The sequence below is a fragment of the Megalops cyprinoides genome, chromosome 22, assembly GCF_013368585.1.
Source record: "Megalops cyprinoides isolate fMegCyp1 chromosome 22, fMegCyp1.pri, whole genome shotgun sequence".
NCBI classification, from domain to species: domain Eukaryota; kingdom Metazoa; phylum Chordata; class Actinopteri; order Elopiformes; family Megalopidae; genus Megalops; species Megalops cyprinoides.
Window position 1 is genome coordinate 22,522,278 of NC_050604.1, and position 26,627 is coordinate 22,548,904.

At 42.7% G+C, this 26,627-nt stretch overlaps 1 protein-coding gene across 2 annotated transcripts in view; it reads left to right on the top strand.

Annotated features, from left to right (window-relative positions):
* glra3 (glycine receptor, alpha 3) overlaps positions 1 to 22,129 on the top strand; it is a 51,308-nt gene extending 29,179 nt beyond the window's left edge. Inside the window, exons 4-10 of one of the 2 annotated variants that reach the window (XM_036516720.1) lie at positions 969 to 1,192; positions 1,983 to 2,065; positions 5,395 to 5,532; positions 13,199 to 13,413; positions 14,437 to 14,580; positions 18,236 to 18,355; positions 20,767 to 22,129. In XM_036516720.1, the coding sequence (XP_036372613.1) occupies positions 969 to 1,192; positions 1,983 to 2,065; positions 5,395 to 5,532; positions 13,199 to 13,413; positions 14,437 to 14,580; positions 18,236 to 18,355; positions 20,767 to 21,051 (1,209 nt within the window). In that variant the 3' untranslated portion in view covers positions 21,052 to 22,129. The remainder of the gene's footprint in view (positions 1 to 968; positions 1,193 to 1,982; positions 2,066 to 5,394; positions 5,533 to 13,198; positions 13,414 to 14,436; positions 14,581 to 18,235; positions 18,356 to 20,766) is intronic. The other variant, XM_036516718.1, reaches the window with a different exon arrangement.
* Positions 22,130 to 26,627: the final 4,498 nt, after the last annotated feature.

The window sequence follows — 26,627 nt, forward strand, 5'->3', positions numbered from 1 at the left end:
ACCCAGAATTGTCTCACTAAATATAAAGCAGTATAAATGGATAACACATAAAAACTGTAACCTATGCAAGTTGCTCTGGATAATAGCGTCTGCTAAATGACAATAATGCAATGTAAACTGGCCTTTTCACTGTCCAGCAGTGGAGGTGTGGCCCGCTTCCAAAGGCAGCCATACTGTGCTTTTAGCTGTCCACGACACCTTTTCTCCACAATGTAATCAGTGCCTGAAAGGAGTGAGAAGTCCACATGACTGCATTAAGACCACACGAGCTCATGTTTGTTTCACTTATCTATACATCTGCCCCTGCTGGTGCATTCTGGCACCAATGGGATTTTTTTATATTCAGACTTGCTGGAGGATTTATTGCGGAACTTCCCAACAAATGCCATTTTCTCATATCGCATTTCCAAGATATATTAAACTAGCCTGCATTATTTTAAACTGCAACCGCGCAGGATTGAGAACATAATCAGATGCGTGTCTTGCCAGGTGGGAAAAAAGTTTAGATTTTTCCACTTTATTTATTAATCTTTTTAACCGTATAATATACATTTCATGGGAAAAATGATTATGCCAAACTATATGCATGATATTATGTCTCATTTTATAGAACTGGCACGGCAATAAGATATTGTTACTTGGACTCCTTTGACATATTCATTATTAGTATTATAATACTATAAATATTTTTAATGAGTAATATTACAATCAAAAAGAACCATGACCATATGCTGTTATCTAAAACCACATTATTAACACAGGGTTAATGACACATGGTCAGCTTTCACATACGTCTGCACGCTAGTGCTTTCTGGAAATCGAAGCGAGGGAACAACAATAGACGAAAATGTCAAGGTTGTTTGCAAGGAATATCCACTGAATGCAAATGTATGAAATTAGCAAATTAGGAGACGCTGGGCCTTGCATAACCGCAGAGCGGCCGATTTCAACGCTGTCCCTCTTTACAGGACTACAGAGTGAACATCTTCCTGCGGCAGCAGTGGAACGATCCGCGATTAGCGTACAGCGAATACCCCGACGACTCCCTGGACCTTGACCCCTCCATGCTGGACTCCATCTGGAAGCCGGACTTGTTCTTCGCCAACGAGAAGGGCGCCCACTTTCACGAAGTCACCACAGACAACAAGCTTTTGAGAATATTCAAGAACGGCAACGTCCTCTACTCTATAAGGTGAGCGGGCTAACGTTTCGCACATAGCCGTGCACGGTTAATGCATACAATCAAACATGAATGAGAAACCAAGAGCTTAGTAATTGTAAGCACTTATATAGCTGAATGTCCATAAGATCTAAGTAATTCCTCAACCTTAAAAATTAATGTAAATAGCACAATAAAAAACGAATCCCTATTATCCGTCATGAATATTTTATTTCATTTATAAAATTAAACGCCTGATGCTAAAACATCTCACATTGCTGTGTAAATCAAAAGGCATTTCGACTGTACAGTGCACTGTGGCCCACCTGAGTTAATCACAGCAGGTGAAATATGGGCGATGTAATAATGTTGATGGAGTGCTGCGGTGATGCGGTATGACAGGAGATTCAAACTAATGCGCGCCCACTGCGCCTCCGGGCAGGATGTAATTAAAGTACGTCCACATTTGCAGCTGTCATCCTCCATAGGCCTACCAGTGATTCTCTCTGTCTTTTGAGGAAATCCTGAGATTTTATAAAGGGGAAATATAATTTGTTTTGTGTGTATTTGCGTTGCATTGCGTATCTGATTATAATAGAGGGGATTTCAGAGGAGGGTCGGTGGAAACAGCCGTAGAAACGGTTGTGGCCTTCTGTTCACTCACTGAACGAGTGGCTCCCTCAACCGCCACCAGCTGTAACAACATTTCACCACTAGAGGGCAGAAATGCTAACACATCTGTCATAGCTGTTGTATAGTGCCTGTTCAGGTCATGTATTTTATATTATAATTGAATCATCTGATTTCTGTTTGTTAATTACAGATTGACACTGACACTCTCCTGTCCTATGGATCTCAAAAATTTCCCGATGGACGTACAGACATGCATTATGCAACTGGAAAGTTGTGAGTAATAATATTTTGGCCTTGATCAGAGAGGAGAGAATGTTACGTAATCCTCGGCTTAGACTGAGTAAGGCAAATGTTACGTCACTGAAAATAACTTTTGTGTTTGGATCTTTGCTGGAGGCTACAGTGAGTTCCGTTGCAAATTGCATGAGCTTTGTACTACATACCTGACTGTAATATGACCATTTTCTGTAAGAGCAGACAGAGTGTCTGCTGTTAATTTCCAGAGAATGACCCAGTTCTGAATGTTCAAGACAGCTTCTGCACCACACCTCTAGTTCGATGGACTGAAGTCCTGTGTGGACCAAATCCTGATTTGCCACTGTGACTTCTGTCTATAACAACATGGTGTTCCATCATCCACATAATTACTTAAAATATTTATGCAGTTTTATGTTTTTATGCAAAAGAGAACACAAAGATAGATGCAATATACACTGAGCATCAGTATAATTAGCACCTACAATGAGTTGTACTCACACACTGAACATTTAAATCTCAAACTAACCCACAAAAAAACAATTGAGTGCACATCTTCTAAGAATGAGGTTACTGAAATTCCTTTGATCTATGCAACTGTTTTTAATATATAGATTTAAATAAGAGTGTAATCCACTTCTAGGAAGCTGAAATTGAGAAAAATAGATTCCATTTCAGAGTATGATCATGAGAGTCGGATATGACTGCATTCCCCATTTCATTGCAACACGAGTGGTTTCCTCGGGAGCGGTTGGTTACTAGATAAGATTTGCAGACCAGACAGTTTGCCTGGAGTCAGGCAAAACATTCGCTCGGAAGATGTTTACGTTCCTACAGCTCTTGCGCTATAAGATTTTAATGTATTCCGCTTTTCCCCCGTTACAGTGTCTCTCCAGGTCATGAGCTATTCCCAGAATCCCTTTCTCCGTGTGCATATTTATCTCAATAAGGGTCTCTCTCTTCCGTGATGGTTCTGCATTAGGCAGGCACCAGGCATCAGCTATGCTATGGTGCTCTCCAGCACAATAAAAACAAATGGCCCAGCACCTAATTTTTCACGGTAGCGGCAGATACGGTAAGCACACAGTCAGTGCCGCAGTTTATGTCGATTTATTTCTACTTATCTGTAATCACGTGAGATCTCTAATTTCTAGTTTATTTATAATGCCATGGCTGACTGAGCGGGTATTTGAAGACACGCCAGCAATGGTAGGCTGCTGGTATATAAAAGATTATGAGGTTGTCTTGTTCCGAATTGTGAGGCTTGCAGATTCATTAACTATATCAAGAAATTGCTGAAAGACTGACCCAATGGGAAAAATAAGCTTCACACAAGGGCGCACTGTATTGAACATGATAGCTTAGGGTATGAGGAGGACTAGGTAACCCCTGAGAAAGAAAGAAAAAAAAAAAAAAAAAAACAACTTGTCAGACTTTTTACTACAATGCACATTTAATTAAACTCAGCCACCAAGGGCTGAAGTGATTGACGTGAAAGCTTACGTTAATGGAAGATGACCCCCCTATGCCCCTGTTTTTTTTTTCTAACATTTTAAAAAGTACAAAATGGCCACCGGAGCTATAAAAAGACACAGAAATTCCTTCTAATTACATCTGCTATAATTTATTTAAACATTTTTACACACCATCTCCTTTCCAGTGCAGCGGCGGCCTGGGGGATATTTAGCGGCCGCTCTTTAATGCTCGGAGAGATAATGTGTCTTCATTTGCGGGCCTCACATTACTTCATCACGCTCCACTGTAGGCCAGGCCGGCTGGTGGTCCCAGCCTGGACTGGGGTGCAAATGGAGCACAGGGAGAGAACGACGCTGTGCATCGGAAATGAGAGAAAAAAAAAAAAAAACACACACCAGACATAACTGAATTTCAACAAAAGAAGCGCGCCGAGAGGGCAAAAACCATGGATGAGGCTTTGGATTGGTCCACATGCCAAAAGGAGCCCCACCTGTATTGCACAGCCATGCTGCAGCCAAACACCGTGCACTGTAACCCATAACACAGGGCATCTCTCCACTGAAACCAGGCATCCTCCACAGTAACCCATAACACAGGGCATCTCTCCACTGAAACCAGGCATCCTCCGCAGTAACCCATAACAGAGGGCACCTCTCCACTGTAGCCTAACCTCCGTATCCCATAAAGTAGAGCTCCTTTCCACTATAGCCAATCCCAATCCAGGGCACCTCTCCACTGTAGCCAATCCCAAACCAGGGCATCCCCCAGCTGCAGCCAATCCAGATCATTTTCACGTGAAACACACCAGGAGTTCTGGAACACTAGCCAGAACCTCTGATCACTGAACAGAAAGGATTGGATCAATTTGAATTTTATTAAGAATTTAAATTTAGATGTCAGCTTTTTTCATTAAGTAAAAGACTGGTAAGACTTGGTGTGAGCTATATGAAAAATAATATTTTATTTGAATGATATTCATGTTTGCTCCATAATACGCAAAGAGCCTTTTGCTTGCTCAGAATGAAAAAGCCCTTGGTATGTGTCCCAAGGGTACAGCTGCTAACATTATGCATGCTATATCAAAGTATTATTTGACATGAAGTCTAATTGGGTTTGCCCTATTAGTCATAAATTGTGTCTATATACTAATGAATCCCTGCCCCTATAAGGTAGATATCCATAATCTAATTAACACCAGGCTTGTATTTATGTTGAACGCTATTACTGCGGAATTCACATGCTTGTTTGCTTTTCCTGAAGGTCCAATAGATTGGACATGGATTGGATGATTATTCAAATACCCCCGACAGAAAACAGAGCTTTAAGTTCAAAAATGCAGTCAGCTTTCTCTTCTACACTCGAGCGCCAGTTATTGAGGCTGTCAGAGAATTGTTATTCAATGTTATTATTTTTTAATTGGCTTTTTGGTTGATTAATCATCTGATCGATGACCGATCCATCAGTTCCCGTTTAATGAAGGGAATCTAATTTAATTTCATTGTTTTTGTTTGAGTCATTCATGCTCTGATCAACAAAGAAAGCATGAATTGGCAAACTCTTCACCTTAATCGACTGATTCATTACAACAGGGCTGCTAATTAACTGTGCAAAAAATGTAATACTTTTTATACAAACACAAAGAAATATGAAGCAGTTACCTGAAGGCATCGTTTTAAATATTCTAATCCTGTCCGTCTCAGTTATTGTCACGTTTTCAGTCTCCCTATGACTCACGTCAAAGTGTCACTGTCCTTTTCCAGGGAAAGGATTTCAAAAAGAGGCGGATGGAACTGCACTTCCTGTTAGCGTACAGTAATGATGCGGTGAGATGACGTCATAATGTCTCAAGTTAAAACTGTCTCTCGCCACAGTTGGATACACGATGAATGACCTCATCTTCGAGTGGCAGAAGAACGGACCCGTGCAGGTCGCGGAGGGATTGACCCTCCCACAGTTTATCCTGAAGGACGAGTCCGATCTGCGATACTGCACCAAGCATTACAACACAGGTAAGGAGAGCACACTGTGGTCTTTTACTGCACACACCTTGACCGCGATATCTGAGAGCATAAAAAGGATGAAGAACACTGATTGATCTTGTTGCTTAAGAGGTGCGTCATGAGCATGTCTGACCGTATTCTCAAAAGGAAGAAAATTATCCACTGTGAAAGTTTTATTTGCACAGTGATTGCAATATCTGACGGCAAGGAGTGGTCTTTCAGATTTTCACCATAATATCTAGATAACAGTATATATTATTTTGCTATTGTAAATAGCTAGTTAATATTTAATTTAATAGGGTGCAAAGGCCATAGTGCAGAATAGAATTTACTCATTAAAGCTGACTTCTGAACGACATGGAAAAGTTACCACAGGAGAACCTATTTTTGCAGGTAAATATTCCACCACTTATGTTTGTGGAAAAACATTAAATTAATATATACAATTTGTATAGCCCTGTACTCTGTGTTATGTAAAAATATTGTTTAGAAGGTCAAAGTCTAGGGAGCCCTGTCATCGCAGTTCTCCTTCCAGGTCAAAGGGCAAGTAGATATGAAGCATCTAATGTACTGGCACAATGCCTTTGGCAGTTGGTAGCTTCTGCTGAGAATTCAAATCTGTTTCATGAAAACAGCTCTCTCTTTCCCTGGGGATCTGCAGTAGACTTCATTTACTCTAGCTTGATCAATAAAAAAAAACTTTATAACTAAACATAAATGTTCTCTGAGTAAGCATTTTAATTGCAGCATTTGTACATGTGTCAGTGATTAGTCAGCGGGGAGAAGAGTTGCTCATTTAGAGCTTGGTGCTTGACGTTGTTGTAATTTGCTCTGTTCTTACCTTCTGATCTGATACGGTGTGCCGCCTTTGAACCGACAGAATAATGAGAGCTAGAAATATAAAGTGCTCTAATTCACTCCCAGCAAACTTTCAGGTTTTGAGAGCAGGGGGGCGTAGGTTTTTCCCTCGTTAAAAACGTGAGCCCTTTCAAGACAAAGATGGCACAGTAACGGGCGGATTTGCATTATTAAAAATGAGCCATCATTGATGTGTCTACAAACAAGGATTGCAGAGATCCACAAAGCCCAAATATATTGACTCAGAGAAACCACAAATCCCTCCGGAGTGATTTTAGGTCAGAGGGATTGAAGCCGTAGAGGATCGCTAGGCTGCATGTGTCAAGTGCACACCAAACATTCATCATAAAAGCGAGAACTCTGTCACCATAGAAACGATGCTGCGCTTGTTTAGCAAATAATATCTAAACTAAAAAAATCTAAATATCTAGTTCATCACAGGCAGGACGCGTGAGCAAAACTCAACAGGATTTAGGAACAGAAAATGTAAAAAAGAACTCAACTATACTACAACTATAAAAGCATACAATAAGGAAAATATAAAATAATACAAATATATGAAATCAGTTTAGACAGTCACTACACAGTGCTTAAATGTATGAGGCTGTGGAGTACGAGTTACCCAGGCTGCTGGCGCACGCAAGCTTGCAGACAACATGCACCCGTGTCTGATCTGAGGTCATACAGCTACGTACTGCTGTCCCACTGGTTTCTGTCCACCTCTTTGGAAATGTCACATTTCTGCAAAGCGGAGTGCTCCCTAGAGCTTGCTCTTTGGCACTGAGCGCAGCGAGTAGAGCGTGAGCTGCTGGTAAATAATATAAGCCGGCTTCCATATTTTATGAGCTGCCATGTTTCGTTGGCTCCCACGTAGTCCTCCCAATCAGGGCGACGTTGAGCTTAAATGAAGAAAAAGACAGCTTTCTCTAACCCCTGAGGATCTCTGTGCAGAGAACCGCTGGCTGACAGAGGAAACATCCTCTTCCACTCGGACTTTATAAATGCATATTTTGTCAATGACGAGTCACATGTCACAGTGGACAGCTGAGCGTGTCATTTTGAGTATTTGATTTTATTTGCTGTAGTATCTCTCACGTAGAGGGCGAATTAAAGCCTTTGCGTTCACGGGTCTGATATAATGTATCTATTTTGGGAATACTAATTCTGTTATACTAATGCGTCGCTTTACATGCCTTCGCGATGATAAAATGAATCACAGCGTGATTCCACTCAACCAGCGACTGATGTGTCATTCAGAATTGTGTGACTTTCTGGTTGACTTTACAATTCGCTCTCTCTGCTTACATGGAAGGGAAATCGCCATGACCGCATTCTCTTTGATGATGAAACACAATCTAAAACTGTCATCTGTAACCTAACGTTTTTTTTTTTTACGTTAGTTTTTTCCGTTATTCATGGAAACGGGAGGGTTTCTATGAATAGGGGCCTGCCTTCCACTCCCTCCCCGGCCTCTTCATTGAGAAAAGAGCCGCCATCAGCCCAAGCCTCTGCTGCCTTTTGCAGGGAGGGGGCAGCCATGCGTGAGACGGCATCTTTTGCAACGTGCATTGTCAGTTGCTGTTGCGAGGCTCTCTCTCTCTCTCTCTCTCTCTCTCTCCGAGCTGTGGGTTTCGGTGGGGGTGCGTGGGTGGCAGACGCGGGGGGGTGGGGTGGGGGGGTCAAGGACAGGCGAGGCATAAACAAAACGCGTGTCAGTCTCAGAGGTCAGCCAGGAGAAGGACAGATCCCAGGAGGACCGGGCAGTCTCATAGGTGTCCCCTGATGGATTGCCCTCGTCTTGCCTCGACCAGTCACATCAGCGGCGCAATGCAGAACAGGCTGAGATTGGCTCCACCTTCTCTAATTAATGGGTAAACCCACAGTGGCCATGCCTGGGGGAGGGGAGGTATGCCACCACAACAAATGGCCTTCAGACAAAAACCCTCTGGGGCCCGAAATATTAATCTCTCCCTCCTTTAATTGGATCAATTTTAGCTCTCTCCGCTCAATTGTGGCTGGTGAAAGACCTATCGATCGGACCGATCAATGATCCCTCTGATGCAGATTTGGAGATGGCAGACCCCCAGCTCAGCCAAGCCCTCCCTTTGTGTTTGAATGCACTGAGCACATGGGAGAGGTGCTCAGATTAAACGGATATCCCCCAGAGCAGCAGGGCTGTTTCATTCGGTAAAATGTCTGCGCAGATTTCCCACCTCTATTCGCCCGGTGACCCGGTATTGTAAGCATCTGACTATATGTGATTAATTTCAGACAGGATTACAGTAATGCCCCTCTGCTGGGACGCCTTTACGCAGAGACGGCATAGCTTTCCCCATGCGGTCCTATAGCCAGCCCCGAGGAAAAAAGTAATTCATGTTAATATATGGAAAAATATTAAATCCCAAACACAAGACTACAAAAACTGTAAAATTGTATCAAAAATTGCTCCTTTCATGCATGATGATGCATCGCAGAATGGGTATGGTATCTGAATACTCTGCAGTATACACAAAATGATAAATGTGTTAAAGCAATTGTTGAAATATATAAATGAATTTTATATATTGACATTTTTGCATATTTAGCAACATTTTGAATCTGGGTCTGTATATTGTTACATATTAAGGTGTCATGTTGTAAACATAAACATCATCATAATTGTTTATGATAATAACCATAAAAATCAGTATTACACGACCCATAGACCCTGATACATGGGATTTTGAAGCGAATGCAGCATATAACAAGATTACTCTGATTGGAGAGCTTTACAGGGTGATTGCATTGGTTTGAGTGAGAATGTTCTATGTATTTGTCACTGAGACATCTGTGTGTTAAAACCACAGAAAAAAAAATGGAAAAGCGGTAATGAGCTGCAGCAGTAACTGACTTCAGTAACAAGCCCTCTGATAGGCTGTGTTCTCTCAGTTCTCTCACAAGCCCTCTGTGAGTACTATCTGCAGACCCACTCAGCCATGCTTTCTGAGAAATTTTATTTATTTTTTTTTTACCATTTTTCTTTTAGAATGTACTTTCCCCTAAGCTAATGCACTCTGGTGAGGAAGCTCAGACACTCTGTGTAAACGTCACAGCGCTGACAAATGCATTATCCTGGGCTGTCTCAAAATCAAGACCCAAATTGAAGTGGATGGTTTACATGTGGGGGGGGGGCTCTTTTTTGTCTTGTAATACACTGTGGGACACGGCCTGGAACTGAACCGAACAGCGAAAGCCAAGCCTATTCCGTCTCTGATCCGCTCAGTTGGGACATGGTGCATGCATGAATATCCCTGTCCTTTTTACACCCCCGCCCCCACCCCGCCCTGTGGAAGTTGGTACTCATCTGTGACGCACCCTCTGTAGGGGCTGATCTCTGATTAAATCATTTAGCCAGTGGCCGCTGCAGCGGCGTGTGCTGGGGTCACCGCGCGAGGTAACCGCCCTGTCAGTCACGCTGACGTCAGCGTGTCCTGGTTGGGGGGGGGTCCCTCACGCACGGTCGATTTCACCCGGCCCTCCACCGCATCGTCGCATCGCCGGGCCGTGGTCGCCGAGCGCGGTCGCCGAGTGCATCGCCCCGGCGATGCTGCTGCTGCCGCGTGGGCGGCTCGGCACAAGTCTGTTGCTATGCTGTGCCGACCATCCGCCCCCACACACACGCGCCGCGCAGAACGCCTCTGGAAAGAGCTAAGTGAGTTTTCTCTAATTGACCATTGTGGGGTTTAGCAATAGCTGGATTCCCTTGGCGTGCCGGCTAAAACCCCTCTCCTCTTGACGGGCAGCTGTCAGCAATGTTGCTTTGCTCCGTGGCTGCAGCAGTCACAGGTTCTGAATCAGCAAAACTGAATGCAGCCAATGGCAGGCAGAGATTCTTGAGACTACCACAAAAAAATTTCTGAAAATAAAGTAAAGTAAAAATCAACCATATGTCTTTTTATTTCTGAGTAGTAATGCCTCAGCAGGGAATAAGAGAAATGTTAAATGTGTGGGACTGTCTGTTTGGAATTGCATTGTGAGTAACGGTGCGCACAGCTAGCTAATGTGAGGATGGAGGGTAGTGATTCAGAAACCGCACATTACTGTCACCAAGCTCCTAGCACCGCGGGCCTTTGTTGGACCTGTCAGTCAAACGCCTGTCCCGGGGTCTGCCCTCTGGTACTGTGGGGTGACAGGGCTTTCAGTGAAATGGTACAGTGACTGACATCGGGCTTGGTTGTGATTCTCATGTCCGTCATCAAGGTTGTGGACCCCTCTTTGGTAATTAGTACTCGCCGGCCTGTTTCTCATTGAATCGGTCTCTATCGGTTGGATAATGAGGACCTCAGCCTGGTGATGTGGGCTCCCTTACACAGGGCCGGGGATGGAGGGGAAGGGTTCTCTGTCAGATCCTGAGAGCTGCCCCTTCCTTGATCTGCATGCCTTTGAATCCTTTGTGTAGGAGACACCTCCTTTTGCTACCCTTTCGTGTGACTACAAGCCAGGTCTCTTCTCGGCTGGAATTATGCAAGACATGTAGTCACGCTACTCTCCCTCTCTCTGACTGTTGAGGTAAGAGGTAACGGGAGTAGGCAGGGGCCAACCCACCATCCTTATTAGAATTACATTGCAGAAACCGCTCTGGCCTCGGAAAGTCCAGAAAAACACCAGAGAATTTTCCCGGTTGGCATGGCGACAGAACTCGTGAGATGGAACAGCAGTTTAATGATGAGTTTGTGACACTTAATGACACAGGCCTGGCGCACCGATAAAAAACCCGCTCCTGTCGTGTCAGAAACCGATGCCGCTGCTGTGTCAGTGAGCTGTGCGTGTGGAAACATATTGCATTTTCATCTGAAATTCGCTACGGTGCGGAGCGGCGGTCCGAGTCATGACACATTGTTTATAGGACCGGGCACCGGTCTAAGGGGCTACGGTTTGAATACCAGAAGGGACACTGCTGTGTATCCTCGGGAGAGATGCTGTGGCTATAGTTGTTGCACACACCTTCTAGGACAGATCCGGCTGTAGAAATGTACTGCAGAATGTTTTAGGCATTACACACTAAGCTGCCCTGGATCAGACAACGTGTACAGCTAATGGCCATTAATATTCTCCTGGGTTTTTTATGCCCATTGTCTCAGGAGCGATAGCTGTTTTTCAAGGCAAGATGTAACATTAATGGGGAGGGGCCACACCCGCCATCCTTATTAGCATTATATCGCTGAGATCACCCTGGCCTCGGAACGGTCCGGAAAAACACCGCGGAATGTTCCCCAGCGGTCCACCTGGGGCCAGCACTGACAGCTTGTCACAATTAGAGCCGCCCCGGTGGGAGACGCTGTCAGCGTCCATAAAGTCTTCCCCGAGAATCTCTCAGGTGCCGGAATATTCCATCCGCAGACTCGGCCTCTGACAGCCCCGTTAGCCCACGGGTTCGAGACGCAGCCCAGCAGACCCTGAGAGCGCTCTTCCTGAGAGTGTGTCTGCTGAGAGAGAGGGAGAGAAAGAGAGGAGAGAGAGGGAATGAGGAGAAAGAGTCCTATAAAAGAGAAAATTCATACACAGTGCTACCTCAGCAGTTACAGAGGCCTCACAAACACTAGCTTTTTGTGCTAATTATGACCACAGTATCTCTTTATGTCATTAGAGGGGACATAGTCTCTCTGAGAATATAAATTCTGATATGCGTATGGTTTAACCAAGCATTGCTGATTCTCCCTTTTAAAGCCAGTTGACCTGGTGTGTGCTTGGTGCTGAATATCCAAATAGATACTTTCCCTATTATTCATTTGCAAACACTTATTATTGTCTCTTGCAGTAAACCTATTTCTGGCTTTTATTACATTTTCATGTTAGATGATGATTGAAAAGTTAACCTGGGACATTTTTCCAGAAAACAATCCCAAGATGTCATTTCAGGCCAGCTTCGGAAGCATTAGGATTGTTTGAGCAATGTGACCAATCACATCGCATCCTGTCAGGAGCTGAGGTCAGGTGGAGGTTTCTCTGTGCCAGCTCAGACAGGAAGTGCTGGAGGTCCTCAGCCATTGTCTCTAACAGGAACACCATTTTTACCTGTGACAAGTGGAACGATGAAGATACACACACACACTCAATGCACCTGAGTCCAGGCAGATTAAATTACGTTACACTTGAGTTGGTAGCTGTGGCTAAGTGTTTATGTATCTACTGGTAAGGTACCCAATTTAACATTTTAAAGAAAATCAGGTCATGCAAAAAATTTACTTGCTGTTTTTCAAAGTTGAAAGGCCCTGTATAAGTCCTTGTAAAAAAAAGTGATATTATTTTTTTCCAAATTTAAAGGCCAGAATTTTCAGGAAAACTGTTCAAATCCACAGCATATCCGGGTTGGACCTCTGGGGACCTGACCATTCTGAAGCCAGAGAATTTACACCATGAGAGGGCAACTATGTGATAAGCGTAATCACTGGAGCAAAGATTGCAATGCTGTGATACACTTTATGCAAGTCCACACCCTGACCCACAGGCTCTCCTCATAGCAAGGTGTTTGTGTTGTTTTACAGTTTTCTACAAAGTAGAATTTCAGGCTGCAGGCGTTGCTGAACCACAGAGTGCTGGACTAGAGTTACAAACTGTATTCTTAAACATATCACCTGTTTTCAGTAATTTCATGGCCCATACATTCTACATTGTAAGTAAAACATATTGTAAAAGCAGTCATAGTACAGAGTTTGACATGGTAACACATTACATTATGAATTTGGTATTTAGTATATACTGGCGTGTAGTTACTGCTGTAATGCGGAAACGTTTCTGTCTGATCTCTGTAATCTCTCTGCGGTTGTCGTTAATCCAGGGAAGTTCACATGCATCGAGGTGCGCTTCCACCTGGAGCGGCAGATGGGCTACTACCTGATCCAGATGTACATCCCCAGCCTGCTCATCGTCATCCTCTCCTGGGTGTCCTTCTGGATCAACATGGACGCCGCCCCCGCCCGCGTGGCCCTGGGCATCACCACTGTGCTCACCATGACCACCCAGAGCTCGGGGTCCAGGACCTCCCTCCCCAAGGTACTTGCCATGGGGCCCCGCCCCGCCCCGCCCCGCCCCTCCCCTCAAATCCCACCCCACCCCTCCCTGACCCGTCCCGCCTGCCTTGTGGAGGTCAGCCATGTGTAAATAACAATGGGCTGACAGCACCTGTTCGCCCCAGAGTACTGTCTATGTGGCATGTGTGTGAATGTCTATATATAGAAAGGCCCATTATATAAGAGCTCGCTAAGCATTTAATGGGACACTTTTTTTCCGTGGTTCACAATTTGATGTCATGATTGTGCTTTCAGTTAGACGTATGGATGCTATTTCCCTGTTGTAACTGTGGTACGGAGCAGGGCTCGTAACCAAAAGGTTGCTGGTTTGATTCCCTGCTGGGGCACTGCTGCTGTACTCTTGGGAAAGGTATTTAACTCAGAATTGCCTCAGTAAATATCCAGCTGTATAAATGGATAACATGTAAAAATTGTAACCTGTGTAAGTCACTCTGTATAAGTGCATCTGCTAAATGACAATAATGTAATTTAATGTAATCACTGGCAGCATTAGACCAGAGCCCGTGACAGTTATGAGACTGCCAGAGGTGGAAAACCCCAGCTTCAGAAAGTAAGGAAGCTAAGGAAGGCAATGAGCAGCACCTGGGCTGATTAGCAATCATCATCAGCTGTGCAGGTGCCTGCCTGTGAGGCCACTTTTCTCCCAGGTCCTAAAGCCTTCCATGTTTTTGGGACACAGCAGAAAGGACCAACACACTCTGTACTCCTACTGGACCCCTTCCGACATCCAGAGACGGAAACCCCAGAACAAGTCTTGCCATGTATTCATTCTAGCCATTCACTAAACAAGGTGATTTCACTGATTAGCTCATCTACCTGGCTGAAGAGTTGTGCTAATTAATTAAATTCAGCTGGTGTAGTGCATGGGTGGAACAAATACGTGGCAGGACTTTTACTTTCTGAAGCCGGGGTTTTCCACCTCTGGAGACTGCTTAACAATTTTGACTGCTTCACAGGTGTGTGTGTTCCCGTTTTGTCATTTCAGGTGTCTTATGTGAAAGCCATCGATATCTGGATGGCGGTGTGCTTACTGTTTGTGTTCTCGGCACTGTTGGAGTACGCTGCCGTCAACTTTGTTTCCAGGCAACACAAAGAACTGTTAAGATTCCACCGTAGGAAGAAGAAGAAGGTAAAATCTGCACTCCAAGCAAACACACGAATGAGTCAACTGAGTATTTGCACTACTGCAGTACTTTGACTACAATATATAAGCACACAGATCAAAAAGATACAGCAATATGCTGATTAGGATCTAGATTGTGATCAAAGGTGAAAAAAGAAAGGGTTTATTCGTAACAATATCAGAAAAACAAAAATGGGTTCAGCATAGCACTAGTTTTTGAAGCTGAAAACTGTAATCAAATAAAAATGAAATCCATCTGTTATTGATCCATTAGGTATCATTGAATGCCCATGAATGGGTTTGATCTTTCCAATGAAAGATCCTATTAAAATGCATTTAAGAATGCAAAATGTATGAAGAGGAGAAATACTGTACAGCACAAAATGACAAAAACAGTTTATCTAGGCCTAAATCTGCTGATCTCAAAAACAGGGCTGCTGATATATATCTATGATACAGTGTAAGCGATAACCATTCTCTGAAGGGATTAACCTACCCCAAACGAGCAGTGAGACTGCTCCAAGCCACCCTTTGAAATGTGTCAGCTGAATTGGGCTTGGTGGAGACCGAAATGGATTAGTGGCACTTCTCCAGTGATTAGTGCAGCGGCTGTCGTTTGGGATCCATAAGATTAAGGCCGAGAACTCACACTAAAGGCAGTTTTTAACTTGGTCTCATTCTGCTACTTTCATACCACCATAAACAGAGCATATTTTCTGGATGGAGGCCAAGCCTCCTGTCTTCTCCAGGTAACCCTACTTGGCAAGAGTCACAGTGTGATGATGTAATTGGCCAAAATGATTGCCAGAATGCCCCCAAAATCCCCTGACATCAAACCACACCATTACGGGCTAAGCTGGAAAACCTAGAGATCAAGGGGTGAAAGTCTGACTGCCATGACACAATAATTGACCTTTAACAAAGGAATATTGCATGTGAAATGTAATACTCTTGACTCTTTTTGAGACAGCAGAGAGGGTATGCTCCTATAGCCAATTAGAAGTTTGAATGTTGGAAGGGAACTTATTTGGACTCATTTCTCATATAATTTTACACTTTCTGTACAGTCAGATCTGGCCAGATAGGTTGGTCAAAAAATGCAGTAAACACCTCTATGGATCCATATGCCATGTAGATAGTGGCATTTGCAATGAATAATGATAATGTCCTCAAAATCAGCGTTCAGTCATGTTAAAGACAGCTTTCCAGAGGCTTCAGAGAGAGAGAGAAGCAAGAGAAAAATGAGAGAGGGGAGAGAGTCAGAGATAGAGGACTAAATCTAAGTGGGAGAGAGTTGAATCATCAAAGACACTGAAAATAGTTATCAAAATTGTTGCTGCCGAATTAAAGTCAAGTCGCAGTGTGTGAGGCTTCATCTCCTGGAGCTGACATCTTCCTTTGAAAAGTTGAAAGGATATTTATGAAAGCAACAGTATACAGTTTTCTCTGTGTAGACATAGAACACAGAGAATCACAAGATGCTCAGAATTTGCGTAATGAATGTTTCATATCATACCCATTCAAAGTTCCGCTGCTTCTTCTATATTTTATATGTATCTTGTTTTTTGTCAAATACCAACAGCCAAACCGTTCTGTATCATTCTCCTGCCTGGTGGCTGAAGCTAAGTGCAGCCAGGCTTGGGCTGTTGCTGTAAGTGGTGCTGGTGGGCCAGTAGTGGGCAACCAAAACCCCATCTTTTGGATTAAACATAAAACCAAAGTCCTGATTCTCTGTTAACACAAAAGGTCCTGAGGCACTTGCCAGAGTGCCTGCCTAATTTCCCTTCTGCATCAACCAACCTACCCACATAAGCATCCATCCAGAAGTTAAACAGCTACTCCATCCACTGCATGTCTTACTCTGTTCTTTTTTCTGTCATGCCTCGGTCTAAAATTACGAAGGCCTGTCTTCTAATCTTGCAAGTTCGACACAGATAAAAGATGTACAAGTTTATGAGGAATTCACACAGGACTCGCGTCACTGAAATAAGATGGGGGACCATTCCGCCACCTAGTGTACACAAACAGTATTGCACAGGTGTATTGTGCGTATGGGGGATAAGGCTCATACCAGGTTTGCTTCAAAGCTAAAGCTTTTTGCAGGCAGTGATCAGGTCACTGAAAACTAGGACTGTTTGTGCTGCTCTTATCTCTGAGCATTAACGCTGCATGTTAACAAGCTTACAAGTGCGACGTTTTGGCTTTTGTGGTAGGAAGAAAGATATTTCAGGTGATAAGGCGGGGGGGGGGGGGTGACTTTGTGCTGTGGGCCTGACTGATGTTCAGTTCGCCTTGCAACACGGCGCTCTCACCACAAAGAACTGTGATCCCGGCTGTGACAAGAGGGTTTTGACACGCTCATTAACAGTGTGACGACGGCCACAACAGGAAGACACGCTGAACGCGTTTGTCGCGTTGCAATTAATCCAAGCTCAGAGAGATTATTTTGTGATACCTTGATTCAAGGCATACAGCACTGTCTTACAGCAGACATTATGAGTGGTCACTAAATGTTCTTATCAAGGTTGTGCCGTCAATCCAATCCGATGTAGAGGCGTGTTTAAGATGAGTACTTCGACATTCGTTTTGGTTGATGTTTTTTCTGCCTGCCCTTTTTCCATGCATTATCGTATGTATTAATTTCAGTTTTTTTTTCTGATTGCACATTATTCTGGTTTTATTATTGTTGCTTTTCTGTTTCTGAAGTGTTGCAGCCGCGTCCCGTCCTTGTTTTCCAGACTCCTGCTAAACCCTCCTGACTGCACAGCCCCTGCGTCCCTTTGTGCATGACCTTTAAAGCACCATTATATCCGATTGAATACATCCACACGGTACAATTAGGAGTGCTGCCGCTCTTTGAATTACTTGGTTTAAGAAAAAAAACAAAGGATTGTAAAAGTGCCGTCACACAACCATTTATGACCACAACAACATCAAGCTGTAACTGTAACTAATCGTCCCAATTGTTTCGCTTTACTGCTGCTGCAAAAAAAAAAAAGTTTAGAGTTTTTTCCCTTTATTATTATTGATCTGTGCGGCAGGCACAATTACACAAAGTGACCTACTCTGGTTATTTAGTGCCACAGATACCACTGTTTATGTATACCACACATATCCTACTATTTTTATTTTCAAACATACCACAGAGCATTTATTGTCACACATACACCTGGGTAAGCTGTCCTACGTATTCCCCTGGATACTCAGCATCGCATATACTCTCGGTCATTGACTCTAACATTCACCTCTCATTTATCTTCTAGCACTAGCTAGCGCTTTCTTTCTAGGGCTATCTAACACGTGTTTCCCAACCCTGCTCCTGGAGGCACACTGTCCTGCATATCTTCTATGTATCCTTCCTGCTTGACTAAATCAGGTGTGCTCAGCTAATCAAAAGTGCCACTGATGAGTTCAGTCAGGTAGGTAGAGCAGGGATAGATAGAAGATATGCAGGACGGTGTGCCTTCAGGAGCAGGGTTGGGAAACGCTGATCTAACACATGTAGCGTTGGCCATTTGTTCCTGCATACTGTATATCCCTCTTCCGCCACGGCCACACCAACTCCATGGCTACCTGCTCTCCTATTTAGCCCAGGTTTTGAGTTTAAATCCCTTCTTTGTTTTGTGTTTGCTCCTCTGGACTCCTGCCACTCTGGTGAAAGCGCGTTGACCGAGCGGTTGACGGAAATGAAAACATTGACTCAATTCACCATGGCAAAGCCACCAGAAGCGCAGACCCTTTGTATGGATCACTGGGTCAGATCTACACTTCCAGTGGCAGGGTAAACATACCTAGCTAATATGATTGTTTTCTGTTAGTTGTACATTTTTTTTTGTCATTATGTTTGTTTTCATATCCATGTGCTGTGTAACACACTTACAGCTCCTAGGGGGCTAGAATTTAGAAATGACAAAACTTGAGAAATTAAAAAAGCTTTTTATTGTCGGTCACTTTGAATATCACACATGAAGGGTGCCAGACCATTTTTAGCACTTATGAATCTGGCAGATATTGAGGGAGACATTTAACATTTAGCAAAATGTAACCTAACACCCCCTCAAAAGTCTTAAGGTCAGAGGTCAGAAGCAGAAGATGACCTTTTCACACTTTTCACATTTCCTAAATTGCAGCCCCAAGGCAGAAGTCAGGGTTTTTGTGCTGCTAAATTCAAAGCTGGAGAGACTTGGCCAGGTTGAGTCGTGCCAGACGAGAGCTTTGTCCTGTGAATTAGCAGCTGCAGTGTTAAATAGCGCTGTGAGAATGCACTTGTGATCATCTCTTTCGCAAAGTTTTTCTAGGAAAAAGCATCACAGATTATTAGAAAGACATGAACCATGATAAGCCTTCTTACATACACCCCAGAACAGACAACAGCATGTCAGTTCACATGCAGATCATTACTCATCTGCTATAACTGATGAAATTATTTATAACTCATACAAGATGGAAATTATGATAGAGACATGTGAGAAAACTCCTAGCTACTGTGGATTTTAATAGATATTCAAAACAAAGTGGCTGGGGAAACTCAACAGTTACCAGAACCGGTCTTAGAAAACATGCACAATCAAAAAGCAAAACTTAGATCACTGAAAAAGGAACGCAGTTGTTGCCAGATCTTCACACATTAGTCCTCTGGATGACCCTCACGTGATATCCCTCATGGCTTCAGTTCTGAGCAAGCCGGGCGGTTATATGAGAAGATCAGATGTGGTGCAGCGGGTAGCGCGAATAAGCACGGACACATTCGGCGCGGAGACTCCTCTGAACGGCGAGCTCCGCTGCGGCTCCTGCAAAGACGCATGCTGGTGCAGAACGAAGAATGCGACCCGAGAGCATGCTGCACAGCTCAAAACTGCGAGAATGAGCATGGCTCCAATGCAGTCTCAGTGCTAACACAAACAAGAGGGCGAGGACTCTTATGCTGGTCCTTTGCTCTGGCCCTGTAGCATTGTCAGGGTCCCGCTATTGTTATTTACATTATCATGTTATATATTTATATACACACACACACACACACACACACGCACACGCACACGCACGTGTCACTGATAGACATTTACACAAGATTTACACACATTTAGTGCACACTTTAGTGCTCCTAAATATTTAGCAGGGTTTTAAGTGTGAAGCGTTTTCCCCAGTAAGTACAGAAATTCAAGTTTCTTCACAGCGAGGCGACTGTATTCTAAGATTGAAAATGCTTAGCTGGGAATTTATTGTATATAGCGGCAAAGTTCCAGGGTGATTCGATTTCTGTGATTATCTTTATCTCTGTGTTTGCATATGTCCTTCTTTATGGCCTCAGATGCCAAGCTATATGAGTTACACTGCTGTTGGCTATCATTCATCATACCAATGACATACCATTTGTCTTTATAATTTATTTAGTGCCATTGTAATTGTCTCTTTCTTTGTTATATTCCTTTCTCCACTTTCAGAATATCCTGATTGTTGTTGTTGATATTTTTCCAAAAATTCATTTCTGGAACCAAATGTGCAGAGGTTCCTTTTGTTTTTGTTTTTTTAACCCCCCCCCCCCCGTATGCCTAGTTTATCATGTGAAATTCATTACGGCTTTATTTATGGAAAAAGTTTAAGTTTGCCATGTTAACATTAAGTTCCATTGCAATTACTGCCATATTGATTTAATACATGCTTTACTCCATTCCTGTCTTGTTTGGGCTCTCAAACATTCGAATGCACTTCGTTTTAGTCTTTCCCAACTTAATTCTGAAACTGGAGAACATGCCACGGGATCATATACATAAAGTGGCATGACAGGAAGATTTGAGTGTGCCATAAACATGAAAATTAATTTAAATCAAAGAAGAGGAAGTACTGACTTTTCATGGATAAAAAGAGGGCAAATATGTTAAGCTGAAAGCAGAGCTTTTGATTGGAAAACGGTATAAAAGACGGTTGTGTCATTTCCTGGTTCTACACATACTCAGTGCTCTAGGTTTTACAGATGCCTTTCAATCAGCAGCTGAGGGAACAGGTGATTCAAATTTCCTGTCCAATTTATGACTCAAAATTAATTACAAGCTGAGCCAGAGGCTGTAGCTTGGTTTGGCATTGTAGAGACTGCTGTCCTCAGTCTCCATAGCTGCTTCACAGTAGGATTGCATTGCGGATTGTGCTGATAAGTGATAACACCTTTGAACGCCTTGTGTGTTTTTTTTGTGGCAGGAGGAGGAGGCCCGGGAGAGCAGACTCAGTTTCGCTGCGGGCACCCCTGCCGCCTGCAAAGACGGGGCCATCCCGAAGGCCATCAACAACGCCACCCAGCCGGCCGCGGCCACGCCCGCGTCCTCTGCCAAATCCCACGAGGAGATGAGGAAGCTTTTCATCGACAGGGCCAAAAAGATTGACACCATCTCCCGGGCTGGCTTCCCGTTGGCATTCCTGTTTTTTAACATTTTCTACTGGGTCCTCTACAAGATCCTCAGGCATGAGGATGTACACCAGCAGTGAAGCCCGTGGAAGGGGGGGGGGGGTGCTTGTTCACACGCACTCCTGTCCCGGTGCCAACGAGAACCAGGAACGAACATGTAGGTATGTACAGTGCAGTGCTGTCCAAGTCATCCACCATCAAAGAGAAGCCAAGAGAAGACGCTGAGTTCACTATGCAAAGCCAAAGGACACAGGCCTAAGCTGTTTCCAGTGCTCCGCTACGGACAGGAAGTGACGACCTTCACTACCGCGTTCCGGTCACTTCGATGGACAGGGATCAGGGACTCCGATTGGTCAACTCTTGTGTCTTACAGCTTTACTGCCAATGGTATCCGTAGTGTGTCAATACACCGCTTGTAACGGCACCCGTTAAATTTCAAATGTTGATGTCCTTTATACGTTTCAAGCACTTTGGTTGTACAGTACAGTATTTTTACTTTCCAGAGACACAGCAGCAGAGTCAATGATTTTCACAACTGGAACAAAAAAAAAATCCACTCAGAGAAAGCCATATTCCCTTCACACTGAAAACACAAAACGTGGAACCTCTAGATCAATACCCCTCCACATTACAATCCACATCACAGCACAACCGAGGAATCAGCTACTGACAATGCTCAACAAAGGGAATCTTTATAAGGAAATAATGTTATACAAATTTAGTTCTTTACCATAAAACGTGAACACAACAACTGAGAGTCAAATGCTGTGAAATATGTATGCAACTGTATACTGAAATAGTTTCATAGGTAGTTTTGCATCAGGTCCATAAATCTGCTCATTAAACACTTAGTAACTGGGCTTTGGTGCTGCTGCTCTCCTCTTAACAAAAGGGGCTGATTCTCTCCACTCTGCGCATATTCCACATACTTAAATATGACATTTTCTTCAGCTGACACCAAGAGCATCAGAGAACCTACATTCTCCTATGCATACGTAGATTCATACACACCCTGCTGTTAAATGTTATATTGTATGTAGCTGGATGGCAACCACAGGGATGTCACAGATAAGTTTGATTTGAAGACATCCCTTTCTGGCAAACTGCCTAGCTGGCACTGACAGTGGAAGTAGTTGGTTATGACACACTGTTTAAGAATTCCACCAAAAAAAAATATATATATATAATTATATATTAATGTATGTTGTGTCTTACAAATGTCATAGAGTAACTGGTAGCTTCCTTTGACATGCCACAGTGCCCTTAGGATCAGTGAGACGAGATGCTGACACTTTTTATGACTTACTTTGGTTTGTTGCACCAGAGAATCGCTAGAAAGTATACCAACTGTGATGGTACCAACCATCATAGATAAGACCTGACATACCCAGTTCTCTTTTTTTCTGTCATTGCCATACCCCTCTGAAAAAAGATTTAAACCAATTAAAAGGAGAAGAGCTCTTTCAGATGGGTCATGATGGGAGATTGAGGCTTCATGATCCCGAAAATGCTTGGAGCTGCCAATCAGCAATCACATACACCTATGAGAAAAAAAAAAAAAAAAAACCTTCTCTCTCCATGGCAAATCGCTACTATTTGGTCAATCAGTGCGGCACCGAGAGTGCGCTGAAGCTCCGTCCATTCTTGCATTGGCAAAGCCGCACTCAAGTGGCACAGACAGAGATACTGGAGATACTGCTGGTACATCAAAAAAAAAAAATCTGCGGAGTTGGCCCTCAAGTTCTGAGACCACGTGCTCTCACCCTGAACGGCAGCCCCCAGCATCAGAACTGTCTGTGCATCAGCCTGGCTAAGTGTTCTGTTTCTTTGTGGTCACTTGCCAGTCATATCAAATACCCATCACTCACTCAGTAAATCAGATGCTACCACTTTATTCTGACTCATCTCTCATTACCATAACACCAGTGATGTAAAGAGACCTTAATCTGTCGTAAAGTGGATCAAATGCACGCTACCCTGGCCTCAAGTAAAAGGTTCAGAAAGCAAATCAACAAGCTGAACTGCGGCTGAACTTCCTGATAGCCAAATGTGTGCCCAGTGTAGATCAAGTAGAACATAACCCTGGATTGGAGAGAGATGCCAGATTATGATTATTGTATGGCTGATTTAAGTAATTTAACATATACGTAAAAGACAAAATAACAATGATGAGGTGAGCTGGTTTGTACTTCAGATGGTGATTTTGTGTCTTGATTAAATGCATGGGTGAATGGGATTGTCTTGATCGATGCAAATAGTTTATATTTATCTCATTTAAGAAAAAAGTAGGAGCTAAATGTTAACACAAAGTCAGGCCTCATCATAATATAACATAGAATAATTGTCATATAATACAGTCTTCCATTAACTCTTGGAATGAGATGACTGGCTTTATTGCTGTGTAATTATGGAAGCACAATGCAGACATTTGGAAAAAAAAAAAACCTTCAAGGTTCTGAAGTGTATTGAAATGAAAATACTCCAGCATTTGTCTTGACCCTTATATTTCCTCTTCCCTCACCCTTCAGTGTGGTCATGCTGCAGGTGACCACACGTCAGGATGTTCACGTGATCAGCATTCCTGTACTGGGACCAAAGGGATGGCAATGCCATGTACTTAAAGATACTGCCACTTTATTCACTACACTGCTCAGAGTAACAGTTCCCACACTCAAGGTCATAACCCACCAGTGCATCATGGGAAGAGTCTAGGTGATCCCACATCTTAACAAATGATAGTTTACTGGAAAAAGAGGTGGGTCGCAGAAAACAAATTTGCTCGTTAAGTGGGTCATGGACTCGGAAAGTTTGGGAATCCCTAGTTTAGAGTACAGTCCAAAACGAAAGCGTATTAACTGCCATAAATGCACACCCAAAGTATTTTAATATGAAAGTAAATCCCTATGCTTCACCTGGGGAAAAAAAACCCCCACAGCATAACCTTGAATCACTTTCACTGCCAGTATGTGTCTGCTCTGGACCGTACCTTTACATTTAAGCCTGTGGAGTATTTATGACAAAATGAGTTATAACCAAAATGAGTTAGTTAAAGTAAATTAATTAGCTTACTTTTGTTTTTATATGCGTCAATGTCAGGTCTAAGTGACATTGAAACAATATTGTCTGGGTCTAGAAATTATGTGAAACGGTGACAAGGACAATATTACCCAAATATGTCATAGAACTATATACTGTGAAATGAAACAAAGTCAGGATACTACAACAACTACAGAAATACTATGACATTTGCAACAGCCACTTTTTTTAGAATTCTTCACCATCTATTGCCAACAAAATAATATATAGCCTGTTATTTATTAAAATACCAGATGGGCCCAAAAAAACTGCTTCAATTGTACAATGTTTTTAAGAGGGAACATATATTTGGACAAAATGACTAATAGTACACTATTTTAGAATATACCATATTTGTAAGGTATATGAAAATAAGCAAAACTGTGCCATATGTTTGGAATGACATATCAATAAACTCACACATTCCTTAAAACAAAGCTATGATAGTTGTTAGATTTTAATACCACTTCTTCATTTTAATATTTGACACAATTATATCTAGTAACAGTGTTAAGGATGTTTGTGTACAATAAAATAATGTACATTTCTAATGCAAGTGTATTTACATAATTTATTTTGTACAAAAAAGAAAGAGTTATTAAATGTGATGCATGAATTTAAGTCAATTTTGATGTATTTCATTTCTGGACACAGTGTGATTTTGTTTGTTGAAGTGTTGGTCTTGCAGTCATGTGGAACGGCGGGTTGTAGAACCCGCTTTTTCCAATGTACATCTGTAAATACTTTTCATATGATAAATAAAACTCTACAAAAAAGCATAAAAGGAGTGAAAACAAACACCGTTATTCAATTCCTAATGTATGCTTAAATTTGCGTTTTTAAAATCAGTCAGGCCTCGTGTGTGGGGGGGCCGTACTTGCTCGCCTCGCCACAGTGAAGACGCAACGTGAAGTAACATGGCGACAGATTTTTTCTGTTGTTTTGGTGTCTGTCGTTACATCAGGCGGTTAAGTTCAGCGGTGGGGGTTTCGCGAAATGGAATTTCACTCTTCATGTGATAACCACGAAATGGTTCGTGCAGATGTAGCAGCACACTTGTTTTCTTGTTTTGCATCGTCTTCTTATCTCCGGTGATGATATCAACCGTACTTGTTAAAGCGCGCATAGGCATATATGGAAAAATTCGATGCTGTGAATTTATAGTTAGATCTGGAGAATTATCTTCGTATATGATCGTTTTACGCTAAGTATTTTAACTTTGTTTCTCTGCCTGCCCATTAACTAAAACAAACAAAATCAACGGAGATATTGTAAAAAAAAAAAAAAAAAAAAAACGTTAATGATGCATTTCCGTATACCCCATCGTTATAATTTGAACTATGTTATCAAACTTTAATTTTTATAGTCTAAAACTGAACAGACATGACATATGTATTAAAACAAATCTGCAAGCGTTTCCATTTGTCCAAGTTTCTATGGACTTTTCACCTAACAGTGGCCCTATGTACTGTAAAGAATGCGTTCAGATTAACATGACGGCAAAATAAGATATGGGCTAACGGTGTCGAGCTATGCGCCCCACCGCCGCAAATAAGGGTGTTTCTCAGCAAATGTAGACCAAGTCATTAAAGGTTATGTCACATGGTTTCAGACTGCCTCTGATATATCTTTGTTTTCCACAATGCAATGCGTTCTGATGATATTCTAAGAATGCGTGTGTATTGGCAGGAAATGACTCAAACTGGTCTCTTCATTGCCTCTTTGGTCTAGAATGGACAGTTTATTTGAGGTCAGATTAAGCCAGCAGGTCACTGGCATTGCACTCAATAGATCATTACTCTTACTGCGTGCTCTTTATTGTTCAGGTTAATAGATCACATTACAGAATGTGTAACGTGTAAAACTAAGTACAGCCATGCGCCCCTTAATGTCCACGATACGTTATGTGAAATAGGACGTTATGTAATTTGGACGTTGTGCGAACACCATTCTATATACAATATATGGTATACTATGTACTGTACCATTATACGCCTGGCAGCGCAATCGCTTTATTTCCATGAGACATGAGATGAGATAGACGTGTTGCGTGCGGGAAGTGTCGCCTTCACTACGTCCGGTTACGTCCGCTACGTCCCGTTCTGCGATCGGGATTTTTAATCTTTATCATAACTTTATGAGACTACGGACGTATATGCGAATGGACGTTGTCCGGAATGGACGGTAAGCGGCGCATGACTGTAGTGAAATAGATAGGGTACTTTGCAAAATGTGCATAACGTGTGACATGTCCTTTTATTTGAAGGAGTGAGTAATTGCCATTTTCATTATCTGTGCAAGTTTTTAAAAAATTCAGATGACAGAACAGACAAAATCGTGAAAAAAAAATCAATTCACAATAATCCCACCTTTAACTGAATTAGCTCATAGCCCGTAATCCTTGTTAGATCTGTAGATGCAACACATGCCTGTCACCTCTTAGGCTCCAAAACCTCCAGAGGCTTCATACATTCACACAGAATTCTTTCCATCTTATGAGCACCTTTATTCTAGTAAAGTTATTCTTACTGTGAGTGTGACATTGTTCACCACTTACAATCCATTGCCAGCAGACAGCTCT